General features: G+C 53.1%; 5 protein-coding genes across 5 annotated transcripts; 2 read left to right on the plus strand and 3 right to left on the minus strand.

Annotated features, from left to right (window-relative positions):
- Nucleotides 1-3,534: 3,534 nt before the first annotated feature.
- On the minus strand, nucleotides 3,535-8,272 carry N7532_002339 (uncharacterized protein; the record flags this gene model as incomplete). The annotated part of the gene is made up of 3 exons (XM_056614833.1): nucleotides 3,535-7,851; nucleotides 7,916-7,978; nucleotides 8,066-8,272. 3 exons carry the CDS (start codon nucleotides 8,270-8,272, stop codon nucleotides 3,535-3,537), a joined length of 4,587 nt encoding a protein of 1,528 aa, XP_056477805.1.
- Nucleotides 8,273-9,974: 1,702 nt separating this feature from the next.
- Nucleotides 9,975-11,915, minus strand: sti1 (Hsp90 cochaperone STI1; the record flags this gene model as incomplete). The annotated part of the gene is made up of 5 exons (XM_056614834.1): nucleotides 9,975-10,127; nucleotides 10,186-10,777; nucleotides 10,838-11,522; nucleotides 11,573-11,766; nucleotides 11,851-11,915. The coding sequence occupies 5 exons, from the start codon at nucleotides 11,913-11,915 to the stop codon at nucleotides 9,975-9,977; spliced, it is 1,689 nt and encodes a 562-aa protein (XP_056477806.1).
- Nucleotides 11,916-12,301: 386 nt separating this feature from the next.
- On the plus strand, nucleotides 12,302-13,459 carry N7532_002341 (RPC34 RNA polymerase subunit family protein; the record flags this gene model as incomplete). The annotated part of the gene is made up of 2 exons (XM_056614835.1): nucleotides 12,302-12,546; nucleotides 12,646-13,459. The coding sequence occupies 2 exons, from the start codon at nucleotides 12,302-12,304 to the stop codon at nucleotides 13,457-13,459; spliced, it is 1,059 nt and encodes a 352-aa protein (XP_056477807.1).
- A 1,629-nt stretch (nucleotides 13,460-15,088) lies between these two features.
- Nucleotides 15,089-16,193, plus strand: N7532_002342 (uncharacterized protein; the record flags this gene model as incomplete). The annotated part of the gene is made up of 2 exons (XM_056614836.1): nucleotides 15,089-15,548; nucleotides 15,607-16,193. The coding sequence occupies 2 exons, from the start codon at nucleotides 15,089-15,091 to the stop codon at nucleotides 16,191-16,193; spliced, it is 1,047 nt and encodes a 348-aa protein (XP_056477808.1).
- Nucleotides 16,194-20,243: 4,050 nt separating this feature from the next.
- On the minus strand, nucleotides 20,244-21,929 carry N7532_002343 (putative PHD finger domain protein; the record flags this gene model as incomplete). The annotated part of the gene is made up of 1 exon (XM_056614837.1): nucleotides 20,244-21,929. The coding sequence occupies one exon, from the start codon at nucleotides 21,927-21,929 to the stop codon at nucleotides 20,244-20,246; it is 1,686 nt and encodes a 561-aa protein (XP_056477809.1).
- Between the last annotated feature and the right edge of the window lie 107 nt (nucleotides 21,930-22,036).

Here is a 22,036-nt window from a genome sequence, read left to right on the forward strand (position 1 = left end):
TGTGAATGATAGAGGGGGATGAAAGAAGAGTGTAAAGCTGCGGTCGGTCAGTTGGAGAAGCAGGAAAAAAAAAGCGGGTGAGAGGAAACGTGGCTATCTTAAAGCACCGGGCGACCTTGGACAAGGAGGGGTCGCAGTCGCCACGGCGTGTCGATCATCTGGCCAATCTGGATGTCGACAAGCTGCCGTCATTGCCAACAAACGTTGGCAAGCAGCGGACTGGGGGATACATGGGGGTAGAGACATGGATTGGGGCGTAGAATGTGCATGATGACACACAGACATGAATTGACAGCAACAGAATCAAGCTGGAGTGACTTACCGGTACTGACTGCAGTGGTGTCGAGGAGGAAGAGAGGAGCAGCAGGTTGGAAAGGGAGGTGGGGGAGTCCCGTGATATTTATTCCTGACCGAGTTTCTCCTTTCCTCCTAGAATACCCTAATGTCCTCTCCTTGCTTCTCTCCGTTCACAATGCTCGTGAGTCGTGTTTACTATTATTATCGTCCGCATCCAGCTCTATTTGACGCCTTCCGCAACCGGCATCTCCACCATTCCAGCTACAGAGGTACACAATAACAGAACCACCACCACCACAACACTACATCAACACTACAAACCCCCGAGAAAAGGGGTGAACACTCTCCCGTGGGGTCCTCCTTTCCATGCGAGTTCCAGAATGGCCTTGACCAGCAACTCCAGAACCCCTTTTCTCGTTCCACCCAGTGGGGGCAACGCCCGGGCCCACGCGTCGCGGCCGATCTGAGGCACTCGTGGGATGTCGAACGTGCCTTGACACATCTAAAGTCCGGAGTAGTCAAGCCCGGTACTCCTACGACACCACTACTGTGGTACCTCCTACAGAACGCCTTCGGGTACTCAGTCAGTCACTCGTCCTGGATTAACATCCCAGTACCAACCGACCAAGTCCTCCGACCGACCAGTCCAACCACCACCCACCCAACCCCATGACGAATCTGCCACGGGAAGATTGCAATATCAAATCGCACAGACAGCGCACGGAACACACCCCTCGGTCATGCAGAAATCCGCAAAGTCAGGGCCAGACCAGCCCGGAACAAGGTGGAGCGCGGCGCAAATTAGCCTCCACCGAACCAAAATAGTCAAGCACGAAAAATCGTAGGCCCTACCCGGCGCCATCGCCCCTAGTCTCCATTTCCCGATCGTTTAGGGGCTCCGTCGCCTTGGTCGGGCCAGAGCTTCCGTCTTAGCTGCCCTGCCCTTGAGACATGACGCAGCCGGACCACGGGCGTTTGGGATATATTTTCCGAGCTCCTGAATCTGCCCTCTGCAAATGCAAATGCACACCGCAAATCATTGCACGGATGCAGATAGCCCTTTCACAGTCCTGATGGCGAGCGTCAGTCGGTACTTGAGCCGTTGGATGCACTTTGTTGTCAATTGGGCTGCCTCCGTACTCTTCTACTCACAACCTCGTACATCAGAGGTGGTTGTACCGCCTGCGACGGGCTTTTGCCTCTTCCTCGTACCCACCATTAGTATATTCCTGCAAGCACAGTCAACTCAGTCACCGAAACCGCTGCAGGTATACTGCAGGTAAGCTCTTTCGCCACCACCTTGGTAAGCGCGGAGCCACAGTTGGGACCTTTGAACCCTGCGGGAGCAACTGCTCAACCGGACGACGTACTGTCCTGCCTAAGGGAATTTTCAAACTTCTCATGGACATCACTAGTAAGTAAAATTAGCTGCGAGTCTCAGAATAGAAATACACATCCTACTAGGTTCCTCCCCAGCTTTCGGGACCCTCCGAGACATAAACTCGGCGGTCCGGAAACAGCCCGAGGAATGCCACTTGTTCGCGGTGGCGCATCGGTCTCAGATAGTGATAACACTAGCTCTACCTGTCAACCAACCAACCCTGGATGGTATGGACGAAATTGAATGTCTCATTCATTCCACTTACCCTACCTTAAAATCAGTGGTGGCTTTAGTCTCAACTATTTATTCGGCGACAGAAATAGGGATTGTTGTCTTATCCTGTCTTGGTGACGGAGTCTATTGTTAAAAATATATTCTCGAGTTCCGAGGCTCAGGTCAAGTTTTGTGGCTGGAGACACCAGTGAGACTTGATCTGAAACTTTTTTTTTTCCTTTGAAATATATTCACTCGAATCTGTTTTTCAGAGCACCAGAGAATTACTGTGGTACACCTCCCATGTCTCCGTGCTGGTTACCACTCAAAGACAAGATGCGATCCAACCAGATCCTAGGACTTCAGTACAAAGAAAGGCGCATAAAGCTCAAGAGTAAAAAGTACAACTTTTCAACACAATCAGAGCCCCGAGTACTCTTAGCATCGCTTAAAAAGCTGGGAAGGGTGGCGGGTGATTCACCACTGTATCCTCCAGAATACCATTAGAAGGCACGAAACCTAACATAAAAATGTAGAAGCCTGTCAACATGGGAATTGAACTGAGCGACCCTGAAAGGAATCAGTACATTTGTAGAGCATTCCAATTAATAGCCAGCCAAGAACGGACAACCTAGCAGCACATTACCAACCCAGTTCAACGTAGAGCCTCAAAATGACCTAGAGTAAAGCCTACTAAACCTCCATGACACTCAGACAGACTTACACCAAGATATACCTTAATTTGAAACAAACATCATCCATCCCTAAGCACAAACACTCAAGCTTACCTTGTGTGTAATGTACTCCGACTTACCCTACCTCTATAGAACCCAATCCTCACTGCCCAAACACGTCAACATCAAGTACTATTCAACCAAACACTACCTCTCGATCCCTCCATTCCCCGAATCAAACCCTGGAGACCGAGTTTCGATTTACTCCGTCCCCTCCGACTCTTGACCCTGACACTACCCTGACTCTTCCATTTAGCATGCCAATAGTCTGCTGATAATTCACTCTATACAGTACCCTGGCAGTAGTGGATTGATGGGTCACGTGCGTCCGAGGGGTCGTCAGGGAATGGAGCTTACACTACTACCTAGTGTAGTGGGGAGACCCCCTCCCCCTACTACATGGGTGCCATCCGGACTATGTGACATAGCCGGCTGTATACAGTGGCCGGATAGCTAGTTCTAGAATACACCTTCTTACACCTCCCCGACCTGACCCCTACATTTGGGATCCTCGCTATTTCCTGATTGCTACGCGTGTGTTTTGTGGTGGATTTTCTGCTGAATCGACCCGCACGTCTCAGCGCGTGCTGCCATCGAGCGTTCCCCTCTTCACTAGGTAAGGGAGGGTTTATACGGGGGGTACCGAGGGGTGAGACTCTGCTATACTGGAACACTTCTACTATGTACCTCTAGGCCTAGGATACTTTCAGAAACACTACCTAGGTAGAAGGTGTACTCACATGAATTTAAGGGTTCATATAAAACCGAATTCATTCAAATCTACCGACGCTGATCAAGCAAATAAACCAAGACATAAAGTAAAAAGGATATCCCAACACCAATCCAACCATCCATCAACCATACCAGCTACCATTTTTACCCCTGCCCTAAACCACTCCTTTCAATCAATCAATCCCTCCCCCTCTTAGACAAAAAGCTCCTCCTCGGCTTCCTCGAATCCGGACTCTCAGCCCCCTCCTCAGCAGGACCAGTAGTCGAATGACTAGTCGTCGGCCTAAGATTCGCAGCCGCAGTCTCATTAAGCACAAAGCTAGAGCGGACGGTAACATTCCCCTCCCCAATCGGAATCGTCTTATCAACACCCTCCTCCGAGCCCTGATTAGCGACAAAGAACGGCGCCTCACCAAGCGGGCTATCCGACCCGAAAGTCGCGTGGTCCACGACACGGATACTATACTGCGCGTCGGCGGTGGTATTATTCACCTTAAAGGAATCCTCGAACTGGATAGAACCGGACGAAGTCTTGATAGCCTTCGTCTTGTGGACATCCTTCGCGCCCTTGGCTCCCTGCACCTTGACGATGACGCGGACGTTGGCGGTGGGAGGGAAGCCGTTGGCTGTCGCGATGGTGATGTGTGCTGTGCCGGAATCGCCGCGGCCTGTACCGCCGAGTATGCTCAGTCTGTCACCGTAAGTGGAGGCTGTGCTGCGGTTGCGGCTGTGTTCCTTTTGCGGAGTGGAAGGTGTTGGCGAGTGGGAGCCGTTGGCGTTGGCGTTGGCGTCTGTCAGGGCTGCGGCGGGACTCAGACCGCGTTCGGTGGGGGTTTCGGAGGGGTCTTCCTCGATGATGCTATTTGCCATTGAGGCGTCGTCGCCTTTATCCTTGTGTCCGATTCGGGACATGACGCCGTGTTTTAAGAAGGATGCGCCGCGGACGACATTGCCGCCCAGGAATCCGACTGTCTTCACGGGGGCACCGACGATCTTACCGGGCACTGCGAAGGTGCCGGAGAATGTGGAGGAGCCTTGGCGGGAGCGGACGACGTAGCTGGGCTTGAAGAGGAGGTTGAGGTGGATGACACCAGATTTGCCGTTCAGTGGAAGGTGGACGTCTGCCGGTTCGAAGGGGGTCAGGCTCTCCAAATCAATTGGCGAGGCACCGAGGAAATCGGCCGAGTCACCAAAGTCCCAGTCGTAGACATCGACGTGGAAGTTGGCCCCGATGCGAGTTTTGATGGGTGTTTCGAAGAACTCGTTCCAGGCGGGATGCAGAGTCTTTTTCTGCACCTTGGTCTTGTGCACCTCCTTGTGGTCGTCGCCAATTCGGAACTTGCAGTAAGGGTCGCTGAAACCGTTGCGGTCGGCAGAAGGCAGATCCGCGGCGTCCAGGACCTTCACGCGCAGTGTACCCATGTTGTTGATGCTCTCCTTGGGGTCGAGCTTCATTTGCACGGGAATGTAGCGGGCACTGACGGTCACCTTGCTCACCTCGCCGTTGCTGCCGGCGAGAACAAGTTCGGTGGGGGTGTACAGGATGCGCTGCAGGGTAGACAGAGTGTCGCCGGTCAATTGGGCAACAGTGTGCTCCTCGCTTGAATCCTTGGGGTCATCCTTGCTAACAAGACGCAGAGTAATCTTGGAGAACTCGAGCTCACGCACAAACGCCTCACCGATATCACTCGACTTGACGGTGCTGGAGTGTATCTTGGGCGAGGTGTAAGCCGGGAACATATAGTCATCCATCAGGACCTCCAGCTGCACATTACCGTGCGCCAGCTGACCCTCGTGGAACTTGAACACAATAAAACCGGACTCGTACTTGACGAGGTCCTCAGCCGCAACGTAGGTCTTGGGGATGGTCGCGATGGAGCGAACAGAGGCAGTCTCAGAGGTCGTGGTAGCAGGGCGAGAGTTGGAAGTCTCGAGACTTGCCCGACCATTGGCGGTGGCCTCACCATTCGTAGCACCATTGGCATTGCCGTTCGTCGGAGTCCGGGAAATCTTGGAAACCTTCGATGACTTGGAGTCCACACTAGCAGTCTTGGAGTGCATGCTCCTGCGAGGAGTGGCAGCGCCCTCAGACTTGACGCCCTCCTCACCCTCTTCTTCCTCCTCGACTTCATCCTCGGGGTTCACGACCGGCACACTGGGGAAGAAAGAGACAGTGTAGTTGAGGTAGCCCTTGACACTACCCTTACCAATACGCAAGCCGCTGGTGATAAGCTGCTTCTCGTCATCAATCTCATACTCGCCCGGAGTCTCAGTCTCGCGAACAAAGTCAGAGGCATTCAGCTCGGCCCAACCCAGCGTACGGTCCTTGTTGATAGACTCCTCATCCATGACCTCCACTGTCAGCTTCTCGCGGGCGCTGCGGATGGGAACATACACGACCTCGTCCCAGTCGGGGCTGAGATTGTTGCGGAAAGTCACAGTTCGCCCACGGGTGATACCAGACAGCAAAACACGAGCGTAGGGATCCGACTTGCCCATGGCCTCCAGGTTGCGCAGGTCTGTGGCATTCTTGAAGTGGAAGCGCATGACACCGATGGGGTCGACGTAGCCAGCACCACCAGCGATCGAACCCAGCGCGACGGGCTTCCACTGCAGCTGCAGCTTGGCACGTCCGCCATTGGCACCGTGAAGATGGAACCAATCCTTGCCTTGCTCCATCATCTTGATCATGTCGTTCATCTTGATCTGGTAACGGCCGATAATGGGATCCGCCATGAGATCACGGTCATCCTTGATGATCAAACCAAGACGGGCGTTCTTGCGGTCAGTGACCAAGAACTCTTTCGAGGCATTCTGAAAAATCGGGTTGTTGGTCCGCTTCAGCTTGTTGGTGATGTGGATCTCCTTTCCGTTGAGCAACAGCACACCGTACGGGTTGAGCTTGCCGACCAGACTCTTGCTGCCGTCCAGATCCTTGGCCTGTTCCACCGTGAACTGAGCAATACCAGTGTTGATCTCAGGCGGGGGCTCGGTCTCACCAGACTCGAGCTTGCGACCCTCCATGACAGGAAAGAAACGGATATCGGCCTGAATGGCACCACGGTGACGGCCGCTCGCTGTGACTTCGAGGTAGACACCTTCGTGAGACGGTTCTTGTTCCAGTTTATCAAGGCCGAAAGAGGCGACACCGAGCTCCTTGTCCTTACGGTACTCGTTCCAGTCGTACGGGGTGATGGTGAGGGCGTCTGTGAAAGAAGTGATAATAACATAGATCGTCTCGTTCCAGCGGGGGCTGTCGGTATCGTGCGCCGTCTTGGTGCGGCCAAGCTCGGTCCGGTTGTTCAGGGACACCACGGCGTACGGATCGGGAGTACCAGAGAATTTGTCGGGGTTCTTGAGCTGGTGCGCACCGTGTAGAGTGACTGCGACGACACCAATGGCCTGGTCGACCGGGTTGCCAGCCAGCATCTTGGCGATTTCGATGGGGAACACGTTCGGGTCGTACATCATGGGCTGCAGGTTGTTATGAATCTGCTCCTTGATGAACGTCTCGAGACCGGGAATAAAGTTGATATCAAAGCCGAGATGGTCACCTCCCAGCGGCTTGCAGACGTAGTCGATTTCGGGCTTATCCAAGAAGCAGACATCCACACGCTCAATATGAGGGAAAGGAATCTGAAGCTTGACCTTGACGCGCATCAAACCGGAGCAAGCCATATCCTCGACAATCACGTCCAGACCTTTGCTGACCACACCTTTACCGACGCGGACTTCCAGCACAACCTTGGGGTTAATCTTGTCCTTGAGCTGGCGGGCCGTCAAATCCATCACATCGTTGGGCGTGAAGCTGAACTTCCAGTCCATAATGACAGTGTCGGGCTGGGTCTTGGGGTAGGTCTTGACATGCTCGAGACGAGGGGGCTTGGTACCAAGCACGAAGGTCTTCAGGCGGAGGCTGTCGAGGAAAGCCGGCGTGGAGGTACTCAGGACCTGGTCGACCGAGTTGATGATGGTATCGCAGAGCACGGGCGCATAAATCGGCCAGAACTTGACCAAGAAACTGTTGATCCATTCCAGACTCTCGGTATCGGTCTCCAGACGCGCCTTGGACATCTCCCGGTTAATGTCGTCACGGAAGTTGCGGCGCACCCGACGGATCGACGTGCGGTAGTAGGTGCTGCATGCGGCCATCACCAAGAGCACCCAGCCAACACCGCCGCCGAGGGCCGCGATGAGCCAGGAGGACAAGCAGGCAAAGACAATGATCGCGGCATTGTGGTACCAATCGCCGAAGAACTTGTCGGGGAGGCGGCCCTCCAAGAATGTCTCGTGGTCGAGCAATGTGCCCTCAGCCTGCTCTTCCTCGGTCTGTTCGGTGAGGAACTTGGGTTCCCAGCCAGTGCGGTTGCGCGCCCAGCGCATGTCATCGTCGGCGCCGCTAGGCTTGCCCTCTGCGATCGCATTGGCATCCTCTGCTATGAGGGCCGTCGCCGATTGCGGGGGCGGAAGGTCGTAATCTGCTTTTCCGGTATCCTGTCGAGCAAATGGTTAGTGGGCGCTTCGCGGAGTGGCTGGGCCGCGCGGGGTTGGTGTGTACCTGGTCTGTAATCACCGACATGCCCTTGGGCTTCTTCTGGTGGTGAAATCCGGGCGGGACTCGCTAGAAACAGCGGTTAGCGTGGTAGCTTTCCACGACGCCTGTTTCCGACCGGGTCACAAGCGTGCTACTAGCTGGCAGTGAACATACCCCCTCCGCGGCGGCCGCCTTATCCTCGGGCGAGGCATCCGGGTCGAATTGGTATGCGGCGGCGCCGGCCTGGCGCGACTTCTCGACGAGGTTCTCTTCGACGGTGTCGGGGTTGACCTTGGACTCGGGGTCTTTCTGGAGTTCGGTGGCGGCCTCAATGACCCCCTCCTCCTTGATTTCGGTCTTCTCCGCCTCGACAGACGCCATCGCGGCGGTGAATCGGGTTGGGGGTTTGTCGGAGTATCGCAGTCGCAATGGCCGTAAGCTGGACGGAAGAGTTGGAAGTTCTGCGGAGAGGAGCTGGTTAGAGATCCATGGGCCGACTGGGCGGGACAGACCGAATCCGGGGATTGGAATGTACCTAAGGGTGTGCGAGGTGGTGGTACAGGTGAGGGGCCCTACGACTGTAGAGTAGAGGTAAGATAAAAAGAGGAGAGGACAGAGGGTAGGTAGGTGACAGGGAGTCGTACCGCAGTAGTGGTTGGTGCTTACCAGCCTGAGGACAAGAGGGGGAGGTCGGGGAAGGTGGAAGAGAGAAGGTACCTGGGGGATGCCCAGCCGCTTGCGTCAAGCCGGGGCTGGGCGCGGATTTTGATTAGGGCGGGAGGATTGGACTACCTTCTTACTTAGTACGGGACCTTCTGTGTCTTCTCCCGTTTCCCGAGATTATTCCATTGGATTTTAAGCCATTGGGCAATGGAGCCTGCGATCGGCTGATCGGAGATCCGTGACGTCGATACTATCTGAGCTGCTCTACCACCTACTCAGGTGTCCTACAACTTAGGGGAATACAATTCTACTGTCAGTAGTACACTACACAGCAACCCCTATCACAGCTCAGATAGCAATAATTATTCCGGAAATGTGAGCTCACGACAATCCCCTGGACCCTCCGAACTATCGAAGCACCGCCACAAGTCATTGCGTAGACCACTCCATCCGCGTCTGCATTAGGTTAGCTGATCCCCACTATATCCAAATTAGGTAATAATGCATTCCCACTGTGGCTGGAAAGGAGACAGCCCTACGCAGGCAGCCAAATAACTTGCCAGCCATTGCCTAGCACTGCCCTAGTAGTATACAGGACGAGTAAACAACCCGAACTTTTACTTTTCATCATGTATTCTTGTATTGACCTGGGTCTCTGTTTACTGCCCTCTCCACGATGGAATACCAGCTGAGCCACAGTCCCACCTGATCGCCCGATCGAACCCACTCGCTCGATAGCTGGCAGCAAGGTTCTCTAGCGCAACCAGCCTCAGCTCGCCAGCTGGCAGCCCTAACCTACCACCGACAGTAGACACCTGCAGTACAGTCTAGCCGACCCAGCCGCCTTCTGCATTGCGCATCGTGCAGATACAGCTGCAGACCGCTGCGAGTTAATGGATGTATCACGTCGAATTTCAGCACGTTCCTTACCCTGCATCGTACCCAAGCTACGGTTCCCTGGTACCCTCAGAAAATAATAACCCTACCCCACCCCTGCCAAGATAAAGCTCGGTGTCAAGATAGGGCATTCCACGAGGGAGCTGCCAGTGAGAGTAGCTCTTACTGAACTGGGTGTGGCCGAGGTAAACATGTGGGCGAAAATTCTTCCCTCCACCTCTCCACCCAGGTCATGATTTCTTTTTCGGTGGAGCAGTGACGGGATCGCTTGGTTCGCGTGAGATCGGCAGTGACTTGACCAGATCCTCGGGGTCCAAGCTAATCCTAGTCGAGCTGAGCAGAACACTACTGGACACTGGAACTTGTAGGGTACAATGTACATACGGTACACTACGTGTAGGATTGACGAAATAATGCCATACATTCAGCTAAGTAGAAACAATATGATATCTGCAGAACAGCTCGTCACTTCTTAAAGTCGTCGCAGTCAATCCTTCCCGACATACCGATTTGTTGGATTGATTTACCGGCCCAGGCGAATCACACCCGCCGCCATCAGCTTCTGCACCTTGATGCGCACCTGCGGGTTCTTCATGTGCTCCTGCAGCGCCGCGGGGTCGCTCTTGGCCTGCTGGAGGATGCTGTTCATCACGGGGTCCTGGAGGATGGACATGATCTAAGTCTGTCAGTACCGTACACATTCATTAATGTACCAGAGTGTGTGGGAAACTCACCTCGGGATCATTCTGAATCCGCTGAGAAGTCTGCTCCTCCGTCTCACCAGCCCGGGCACTAAACTGCGCATCCAGACACTTCTGCTGCTGCTGCTCAATCTCTCGGGTGTGGGTACCATCATCATGCTCCGCCGCCTCGGTAAAGGTATCCAGAGCACGGTTGTACTCCTTCATCGCAACGAGCGCCTGACCCTTGCGCATATACGCACGGATGAACTTGGGGTCGCGGGCAATGGCCTCGTCGCAGTCCTGCACGGCCTGCGGGAACGCCATGAGCTTGACCAGGGCCGCGGCGCGGTTGGAGTAGCCGCGCGGGTCAGCGGGGGCGCGCTTGGTCATCTCGGTGAAGGCGTCGACGGCCGCGGGCCAGTCGGCCTCCTGGAACTTCTTCTGGCCGAGCTCGCGGGCCTCCTCGGCCTTGGCCGGGTCCATGTAGGATTCCTTTTCGCTCTTGTCGCGGGACTTTTCGGCGGTGCGCAGCTTGGTCAGGGCTTCGGGGGTACGGTGCTCGGTCAGGGACTTGTGGTAGTACTCGATGGCCTGGTTCAGGTCACCGAGCTTCTCGTAGGCGGATCCGATACGGGTGAAGGACCTGTCGATGTCAGTGCGCCTGCTCATGCTCACTCCCACGACGGATTACTGCGGAACATACTTGGCAAAGGTCTTGAAATCAGCACGCAGATCACGACCCTCCTCAACGGCCTTCTGGCAGATCTCAATGGTGCCCTGGTAGTCGCCCTTCTCGAACTTGGCAGCACCAATGTTGTTGAGGTAGGTAACATCCTTGTTCAGCTCCCAGGCCTTCTCGTAGTGCTCGATGGCCTTGTCGTGCTCCTTCTTCTTGTAAAAGTCGTTACCGATCTTCTTCTCAGCATCACCCGCCTCCTGGGCCTTCTTCTTGGCAATAGTCTCCTCATCCTCGGGCTCAGGCTCGGGAGTAGGCTCCTTGGGTGCCGGGGCAGGCTTCGACTCGGGAGCAGACTGCTCGCCCTCACCACCGAAGCTCATGTCAATGCCCAGTAGCACGCTCATAACCTGCAGGAAGCGCGGATCGCGCATCTCCTCGCCAATAGCATTGGGATTGGATTTGAGGCGTTGCAGCTTGGCCATAAAGTCGGCATCGGCAAGCAAGCTGGCGGTCTTGGGGTTGTTGGCCAGCTTCTGGATCATCTGCGGGTCGTTGAACATGCCACCGAGACCATCCAGAGGGTTACCCTGGACACCGTCGGCGGTCGCCTCGGCCTGGATCGCGCGCTGGACGGCATCGAGACCGGACTTGGCCTGCGCATTGCCGGGCTCCAGCTTCAATGCCTCCTCGTAAGAGTCGTAGGCAGCGACTAGAAGAGTCAGCCATTTTACTCGATATAATCCACATTGTCTGACTTACGCAGATCCCCCAGTCCGCGGTAGGCGGCACCCTTGCGCAGGTGGCCCTTGGACCAGTCGCCCTTGATGCCGATAGCCTTCTCGGCATCCTCAAGGGCCTTTTGGTATTCGCTCTGGGCGTTGTACACAGCGGAACGATTCGAGTAGAGGATGTGGTTCTCGGGTTCGATCTCGAGGGCCTGAGTGAATTTCTCACTGTGATCTCATCAGCACGTGCCCCAGCATTTGACGATTTGACGATAAGCGGGGTATTGTTGGAGAGCATCTTGAAGAACATACATGGCAGTCGGATAGTCCTTGGCCGAAAAGGCCTTGTTGCCCTCAGCTTTGAGCGCGTCAGCCATGGTGTGGATGTGAATCTCGCAGGGATGCAGTGTGAGACAATGCACGGGCGAGCTTTCAAGGTGATGATGCACTGAGCTCTCCAAGGTTCTCGAAATTTCCGGGACGGTCTGAGTGCCTTGGTGCCTTATTTCTCGGCCTCAGGCTGCCTGACATTTCCAGCTCCGCGCACTAAACCCCAACGGGAACTGGCCTCCCCGCTGCGAAAAAAAGGAACACTGTGATTCATTTTTTTTACTCGTGACTCAACCTCATTCCCTGCAAGAGACGCCATGCTCCTCTAAACCACGCCCTGCTCTCGCAGACCCGCGATTCGATCATGAACCCTCCCCTCCAATGATCCTGAACCCCTCCTCGCTCGCGCTGAACCGATCCCCAACCTCCAAAAATGGCCGCCGCGGAGTCCCGCGTCGCGAAGCTCGCCTCGAAGCTTTACGACGCCTGCGCAGACAATCATGACCCCGACACTCTCCTCTATCAGCATGATCTCATCGATCTCGGTGTTCTCCCCAGCGATGACATTGCGCTCCTCCTGCAGTGCACCCAGTCGCTTGTCGATCAGAAATTGTTCCGGCTCCACCAGGGCCAGGGCCGCATCGGATGGAAGCTGATTCCTCGGGAAGACGCTGAAAAGTATGCCTCTTAACTCTCATCTTACAAAATACTCCTTTCAAAGATATCAAATGCATAGGTGAAGCGAGGGCCGGCCAATGCTGACTTCTTTGTTCACAGATTGCAGAGCCTCAATGCCGACGAGGCCTTGGTGTACAATGTCATCCACTCGACAGGCCGCTCCGGCGTCTGGGTACGCGCCATCCAGCAGCGTACGAACCTGCACAAGTCAATTCTCGACCGCGCCCTGAAATCGCTTGACAACAGAAATTACATCAAGAGCATTCACAATGTCAAATACCCCAGCCGGAGGATGTACATGCTGTCCGGCCTCGTACCTTACGAGGACGTCAGCGGAGGTGCCTGGTTTACTGACGGAGTACTCGACGCGAACTTCATCAATAGTCTTGCTGGATTCATCGAGTACACCGTCAGCCGGAAGAGCTGGTACGAAGTGCCCGCTACCGACCGCGGCCGCAGCGCCAAACGAGTCAAGACCGCCACCGGCAAAGCCGAGGTCAACGGCGAACCCCCCACAAAGACATACCTCCCGTACCCAAGCAACTACAAGGGCTATCCCACCGTGAAGGCAATTACCGATGCCGTGAACTCGAGCGGCATCACACCAGTCCAACTCTTCGAAGATCGTATCATGCAACTCCTCGACATGCTCTGTTTCGACAAAAAGCTCGTCGCACTCGACAACGGCCAGTGCTACAAGTCGGTGAAGAACCCAGAAGCCATCAAGGCTGCTCAGTCGCGCAAGCCTCCCGTCGAAGGCGTGGAGCCGGAACCTCTACTCGGTCGAAACGGCATGACCGAATCACCCTGCGGACCCTGCCCGAACTTCAAACTCTGCTCTCCCGGCGCCGCCATCAGCCCGGAAACCTGCGAATATTTCGACCCGTGGATCGAGCAGGTCCTCGGGTTCTGATTTACGTAATACACGATATCAACCATCGCCGCGTTGTACAGACGTACCAGCTCACTACCTGCGGTGTGATGCACTGCATGACGCGGATTGATAACGACCCAACCAACCTTCTTACGGAATGGGACCACATTTACCTGAGGGTATTCCTTACATCGGCATAGCGAAACTCGATAACATTGCCACTTGCATAAAGATGGAGGACAAAACAAAAAAGGATTTAGCATAGCGATGGCGTTGCTTTTGTTTTTATGGCATCTCTGCCTCGGATCGTTTCGGTCCTTGAAGGTCTTTTGAACCCGTGGCTCTCAGGACAGTGACACGGGAGTGAGACCGAGCTAGTTTCATGGCTTCGAGGTTGAAAGCGGGGATGCTACCTTACGGTAGTTGGTTAAATGCTACCTTATCCCTAGCCTGGCAAGTAGTGATTAGCTCATGTATACGATTCAATGGATTCATTGATAGTGAACTTTCGCCGTATAACTCTCTGTACAAATGGGGACATGCTGAAGTTCCTCCTACACGCGTGTAGAGCTTAATTATTTGATAATTTTGGGTGAGGCATCATCTAGTTCACGTCTAACGCATGTTTGTTTCTATTTCAAAAGGTTGACGCAAAATGCAATTCCAATTGCCACGTACCAGGTCAAGATCGATTACGATGCCATAGTTAGTATTTTGGCTGTGACTGAATTACATAATTGCACCCGTGAAGTGACGGTGCACTGTTGTTCTGGCTTAGGTAGAGCTGATGGACCTCGGGTGGCCGTTGGCTCGTTTGGAATGTGAGGTTATGGACGAATTGTTGGATGAGTAGGAGGTTCTCTGTTGTTTTTTTTGATCGTTATAGACTCAGTATGGGATGCAGAAGTTGCTGAGCTACCGGACGGAAGAGATGGGCTTATGTTCATATGGTGTTGTGGGTTCGTTGTTTTTGTTATTTGGACGCCGGGGGTGCAACTGTAGTGCAATAGTAGAGGTCTGCTGGGGAGATTGGGAGTGGGTCATTGAAACTGATATGAAGGTTAAGAGTTGAAATATTGCTGTGTGAGTGTTGTCTGAAGATTGTGGAGTTCTGACCCTTATACATATTTGTGGGATGAAATGTTGCGAGGATTTACCCATCAATCCACGTGTCATTGCCAAGAAACTAACCAATTGAATTAGCGAGATTATACGATGGCTCATAGTCTGAAAGACGCTCTACTACCTAGATCGTGGTGCAATGCTAGGTGTTATTGTTGCTGCCTGTAGGTGAGTCGGGATATAGTACCTCGGCGCCAATTGGTCACTTCCAGGAGTGCAACATCCGATGATGTGCATTCGGAGGAGATTTTTGAAAACGACATACCGCAATTTCCCATTAATATGGAGTAAAGCTATCTTATCGGCAGAATTCATCTCTCACAAAATTAGCAAACATGGTGGTTAGTAATGGACCACATCACAGTGCATTGCAGCTGAATTCTGCAGATCGCGAACCCCACCGCCGAGTGCCACACCCGTGAAGTGTTCCGCTCAGCCAGTCCCAACCTCTTCCCTTCACCACGCTTAAACTCGCACCACTCCCACAAAATCACCGAGCAGAGTGACTCCACCCCACTCTGAAAAGTCCTCAGTACAACAGCTACAATGGCTACCATCGACACAAACGAGACACCCCCGGTCCACTACCGATCACTGGGCGTGTTCTTCGTCTACCTCACTATTGTGGCTTCCCTCGCCCTGACCTGCTGCAGAACCATCTATGTTCGATACCAGGCCCGGAAGAAAAACAATGACTGGAACTCACCCAAGGCACGCAGCCATGCCATCCTCTTCATTTTCCTAACAGCCCTTACCCTCGGTATCACGTGGTTCTACATGATCAGCCTATTCTTCCACTCGTACCATGAGTGGACGTTGAGTCCTACCGGACTGGCATGGTCAGCGGTCGACATGCCAATCACCACCCGCATGGGCCTCTGGCTGAAGGAGACCTACCTCTTCCAAGAAGCGTGGGAGACAGTCGTCGAGACACCGAAGCGATTCTGGTGGAGCGGCCAGATCTTCGGCTGGTGTATTGGGTGGGGTCTTTTCCTCGGTATTGCAGGTAGGTCGAATTGCAATGTTGAATCTCACCCAAAAACTAATAAATATGCCATGAAAAGGCCGCAGATACAACATCCCACACATCTGGGTCTACATGCTGCTGGGCCAACTAGCCAGCATCGCATTCGGCGCAAACTTCTTCTTCGCAACCATCGCCGTCTCCCCTCGGCCAAACGAGAAAGACCTCTCATTCGCATGGTACCCAGCACCCATCACAGAGCTGCTAGTCATCGTGATTTCCTTCGTGGACACGCTTGCCGTTCCAATCTTTGCGCACAAGAAGGAGTTCATGCCCATCCTGATGGCCCCCCATCTCCTGACGTTCGTTCCGGGCATGTTGGGTCCGCAGTACTCTGCTCGCGTCACGAAGCCTGAGGGCGAGCGCACTACGCAGCGGTATATCGTCTTGCTTCAGTGGGTTGCTGCTGTTGCGGTTGTCCTGCAGGCTTACTTTACCTATCTGGCGGTGCTGGATATTGGGGTTGATGCTTCGTATGCGGAGATTGCTTCGCAGTTGCTTGATGCATTGTATGCTCATCCCGCCTGTAGCAGTGTTAGCTGGGATGTGATTATGTGTAATATTGGCTTTTTGACTTGGGCGGTTGTGCATGGGTTTGATGCTTCCAAAATGCTTGGTGGGTACTAGATATCCTACAATGGGAGGAGGTGAATGGGTTGGCGCGAGAGATTCATTCCGGGGTATGACACATGGGAAGACATTGATGAAGATCTCAACTCAAGCAAACTGCTGGACAGCGTGCTGGGAACATGACATCTCCGATACTTGTACAGAAGTTAGAAGATATTGTCGAACAAAAAGAAAGAGCATCACAGCTCTCACGCCTAGTCAATTTCAAACAAATCTGTCTGAGAGGCTAGTCGCGCGATTGGGACAACCAGATCCAATGGTAAATGTCAAAAATAGAATTCATACCGGATAATCCCCTCACGATCTTTGTGTGATCAATCCTAGTGTGCCCAGGTTTCAGGTCTGGCGGCACGCCAGAGTGTTTCCAAGTGCTTCACATTCGGGATCGTCTCATCAACGCCATCGATTTCTTAAACTTGTTCGGCAAAGAGACCGCCAGTAAAGCTCCATGATCTCAAAGTTGAGCATCGGGTCTTTTCCATTCGGGTAACCCCCAACACAAGATTAATCACTTCAATGCGAACTGCATCGGTCAATTGTATGCCACCCGAGGGAATTTGTCTGAACGACTGTAGCGGCATCACTGGTATTGTACAGAGGCCAGTATTCTTTCATTTCAGATCTCAAATCTCTTTCATATTGATCGAACGTAGTGCAGCATTATATCTCAGCATCTCAGCATCGAGGACTAGAATATCGAGGGTATCCATGTGTTCACAAAGGGCCTTGATTAAAACTTTCGCGTTGAAGAGATGGGGGAAAGTGAAGGTGGACGAGCGTCAATCTGAATCCAATTTTACATTGACTTACAGCTCTGTCTTCAATGGAATATAACAATTATTGCAAGTTCTTGCACCTTTGAATATCGACTGAAAAATGGTTGATTGGGAGTCTGTTGTCATTGAATATCGTCTACCAGTCTAGTGCCACATCTTCCCGTAGCCAATGGTCCATGACAGTCCAGAAGCGTCGCTTCAGCAGCTTGGTAGTAGTCGTTACCTTTATTCAGCAAGTCAACGCCGATAGTATCCATGGATGGAAAATTGGCGAGTATCTTCATCGCATGAATGGAATCCAGAGTTCCGTAGAGTGGCGTTCCTCGTTGCGTGTCAACGTTCGGTTGGAGACGTAAATCTCCGCGGATTATGAAGATAAGAACCCTTTGACGAACAGATAGCTGGCATATGTGAGGATTTGAAAGAGTGGGCAAGATCTAGCCTTGCCTGGATATGGGATTGCGAGTGAGAGAAGATTCAGAGGGCGATGAGAGCGGGCGTTAAAGCCAGGGTAACGAATGATTGGAGGTATTGGCATTCATGTCAACTCTCAGGTCCCCTAAGGATAATGCCAGATAAGCCGCGTAGACCTGGAGGAGTTGGGAAATACTCACAGACCATAACCCTAAAACTCGTGAGCTTCATCTGCAGGCCGCTGATGGAGCATATTGACCATGTTCTCGGCGCCCTGGCCATTGAAACCAAGCCTTTGAACAACGCCTTTCAAAAATCCCATTTCCCTGTCTTCAAGTTGGCGCACAGGCTCACTTTGTGCCCAGACGAAGTTATCCGTTGACCCGTTGGGACATCAGATATAGTTGGCATGTTCGCCCAGACGCGGACGTTTCAAAATGTCCATCAACAAGTCAAAAGATCGTCAATACATATTTTGGTGTCAGGTATCCTGACTCGGTGATACTTCTCCCGCTCTTTTAGACTGTGGCTCGAGCGGCATGAGAGCGATAGTGCTGCGACATCTCGGTTGGGAGCTTGAGCTCTGTTGGAAGCCCGGAAAACGACATATCTCGACTGATGCTGAGGATACAGCGCAAGGTATGTGGTCGGCCGGGTGCTTTCACGTAGAGTCTTCAAGAAGATAGAGGCTGAACATGAGCTGCGGGTGCAGTGTTCGGTTGCTGGGAAGGTGTATGGCGCCCGTAAATGTGTAGGGTCGTCGCTTAGGGCTTCTCTAGCTGTAAAGCTGAGAGAGGCACTTCTCTAACAGGCAGAGCTGCGAAAATGGAGGAGCAAGAGGGATGGAGAAAGAGGAGAGAAGAGTGAGAGAGAATAAGGGAAAGGAGAAGTTAGGGGGAATGGATGCAGGATGGAAGTCCTTCTATCTACTTGTGGAGAAGACGGCAGGGCTGTGACATGACATGAGGCCCTGGGGGTCAACAGAAGATACTACATAAATTGCATAGGAAAATGATTATGAAAAAGCTATAAACACAACAGTTCCAATCTGTATCAAGCTGTTCTCACACATTGTCATTCTACGTCCAGTCAAAATCTTGCTTGTCCCTGTAAAGAACGAAGTATTCATGGACACGGCGCGCATGGGGAATCATTTGGTCAACTCCCTCTATACTTACAAGTGACTTGTTCCAGAGTCGCGCAGATCAATCAAGGAATCGATGTGTTCCGATAATATCTGATACACAAAACCTCCAGATTCGGTGGAAGGCAATTTGCGAGGAGACGCCGATCCTTTCTTCTCGGATTATTGCTAACGCCTTTGCAATGAAGAGCAGAAGACTGATACTGATGCTCAAATGTGTCAAGGCCCAAAAGTCTTTCAGAGAGCCATTCGTCTGCCAGATTCTCTTAATAGGCTCTACCTGTACATCGTGGGGAGAGTCCGCCTCGCCAGCGCACCGCTCATTGAGCAGTGAGTCCATTTCTGCTTCGTCCAATTGCAACAGACCACATGTTGCTTTGATGTCGAGATTCAAAATTTCGAGGGTGTTCTATTGACGGAGAAGCGCTTTGAGGTGCAGGCAGGAGAATCGTGGTGGTCCCAGAGGGTGGTGGCTCAAGAAAGAAGTCGTTCAATTCTTCAAGCTGCTGTGGTTGCGACGTAGATGAATGAGAGCGTGGAACAGACAGATATGTTTCGAAACGGCGCAGAAAGAGTCGAAGGGAAAAAAAAGGAACACGGGGCCAGGCGGTGAAAGATGAATTAGATGGAGGATTTGGTCGGCTTTGAGAGCAAGCGAAGGAGTTGAAGTTTGAAGGCGCTGAGTTGACAACTGCCCATCTAACACCCTCCGCCTCCGCCGCAGCCTGAGGCACCCGCCGAGGTACCTGATATCGCCGCCAGCGTTCCTCGTTGAGTCCTCTTCTTCTCTGCCTTATATTTTTCCATTGCTCGCTGATGCTCCGCGTGGTCCACATTATATTCGTCGATGTCATCGCCATAGGCCTTCCGACGGGGAGATTGGGGTTTGGAGCGAGTGAAATGAATGAAACACATGTTTACAGATAAGTCTGGGGAAGCATACACTGCGCCCAAGGCCTCAGGGGGCGACTGAGATGTTCTTTTCCCGTGGACTTGGGGCATCTGTCGATTTAAAGACATCTTGGTGGAGTCTGCTGTGCCCAAAAGCCTGATGATCAGCCTCACGCCCGAGCGGCTGTGCTGTGAACACCTTACTTGATACAGAAGGAGGCATGTCGAGCAATGGACACCCAACGCCCGAAGTTTGATTGGATATAATCGTTGAGAGTTTTGGCACCGCGGAATGAAGGTCAGGACTGAGACAAATAAGGCCATTATCGTAAAACGTGAGCTCGTGATCGTAAGAGACATGAAAAGCTCATGTTGTAGCGTCGGTGAGAGTGGCACGTTATATGTGATATCGTATTGCATCTGTATCTTGTAATGAATAGAATAAATGAAGAGACAATCCAGAGGATGCAGAGAAGGTAGAAGAGGGAAGGGAAGAGGACGTAAGAATGAAGAATAGAGAACTAGAGAATGAACAGATAAACCGCGAGTCGGACTTCCATAACTACTTAGGCTTCCTTCCATATCAGTTCTTCCAGATCCGGACGACAGCTTGATCTACACTACTACTGCTCTTATGCAACTTATGTGTTCTTTTACAAGCAATACTTGATATATACGACGCTTGTGAATATGAAAATCCTTGTCATTGATTGGGGTATCCTAACCTCCTAACGCCTACCCTGCGCCATTTCGAAATTGATAAAAAATACTGAAGCAGATTCCGCGACTGGAGACTCGCGTACGGGGACGCTAAATCTACCATCACTCGTCGTCCTCACCCATGGTTTTCCGGCACTCATCGCAATACCATTTCCCCTGTGGCTCGGTCGTCAAACCGACACACTTCCAGTGAAACCATTCGTAAGGGCACTTGATGTTGTCACACGCCACCATATCGCCATGACTAACAGTTCGGCAAGTGCAATAAACTTCCGTATCCTCAGCGCCCTCCTCCTCTTCCTCACCGTCATCATCATCGTCAACACTATCGTCGTTCTTGTCCGAATCAGACATGTCAGCACTACTAAGCAGGGAGTCATCGTCGTCTTCTCCTCCGTCTCCGGGCGACTTCTTCGAAACCTTGACGCGACCACTAGCGCTGGACGAACGCTTAGAAGACTTCAAGCCGGAAGACGATTTGACCTTCTTCACTTGCTGATGAGGAGCAACCTTCTTGGTGAGGGCCTTCTTGTTACCGCCAATTGCGCGCGGTCCAGCGCTGCCTGCGCGGCTGGAGGCCGGGGTACCCGCCTTGGGAGTGCCGGGGCCAAGAGATCCCTGTCGCAGATTCGATGGAGCAGATGGGAGTGTACCCAGGGAGGGATTCATGCGTCGTCGCTTGTTGTCCACGGCGCCGGCAGAAGACTCGCGCTGACGTTGCTGAAGATGCGCGGCGGTTGTTCCGACGGGAGTAGCTGGAGCTGAGCTGCGGGCGGCAGCCTGTGCCAGTGCAGTTGCGGTAGTCATAGGAGGGGCCGTCGCCTGTCGGAGTTGCTGCGCGGCAGCGAGAATCGGGTTCGTGGTCGCCGTGTTCGTATTAAGAGGTGTAGAGTAGGAAGGAGAGTCGGTCGGCGCGGAGTCGGGGAAGAACACCTTGGGCGGATCGCGATAGGAAACCGGGTTGTCGAGTAAGGAAGGCAGAGGAGGATCGTTGGGCAGAAGGCCGTCGTTCACCAGGTCGCGAATGCGCAGATCGAACCGCTTGATGTGGCGATCGAGTAGGACACAGGCCTTGTCGCTGAGAGCGACCTTCTCCTCCTGCAGTTGCTTGCACTTCTCGAAATTCTCATTGACTTCCTTCTCGTATTGCTTCTCCTTTGGGTTCACGACCAGGCTGCCGTTCAGCTTGATGAATCTCTGGATGCTGGCATCGCGCGAGTTGATAATAGCCCGAGCCTCCTGCATGATCTTGTCCTTCGCTTGAATCTCTTCCATCAAGTGGTTGATCTCCAAAGGCAAGTTCGCCGAGTCATGCACGAACTGCTCCAGGACTGTCGCGCAGTCCTCAGCGCCGTGAGCCATAGTGGCGCGCTTGGGAGGACGCGCCTTCGGCTGTTGCTGGGGCTTTTGCTGGGGTGGCTCCTGGGCCTTGGGCTGTTTATTCTGCCTTTTCTGCTTCCGACTCTTAGTCTTCTTCGGGGCAGATTTCTTCTCAGCCTTGGGCTGGGCCTTGGGCTGTTGCTTCGCAGCCCGGGGCTTTGAGTCGCGACCCGCGGGAGCTCGCTTGCGGGTGCGATGGGGGGGCGAGGGGCAGTAAGAGGGAGATCGGGATTCAAAACCCAAGGGGGAGTAGAGAGTTGCCGCGTCTTCGTCACTGCTGAGTTCGAACGGGGCGTCCTTGGACGGATCAACGTCGGACTCGTCGAATTCGGCTGACGGGATAATTCCTGCGACGGGGTCATTGCCGGTTGCTGATTCATCGCCCTCGGTCACGTGCTTTCCCGCCATCGTTGCTTTGCGATTGGCACGCTGATTTATTAGGGGAGGGTGTCGACCGAGAGTTTGGATGTATTTCAAGAGCAAACAAATTCTTAACTTTAACCATCTTGAATCTG

Source organism: Penicillium argentinense (genome assembly GCF_028826775.1).
Source record: "Penicillium argentinense strain IBT 30761 chromosome Unknown utg000003l_segment0_segment0, whole genome shotgun sequence".
NCBI lineage: Eukaryota > Fungi > Ascomycota > Eurotiomycetes > Eurotiales > Aspergillaceae > Penicillium > Penicillium argentinense.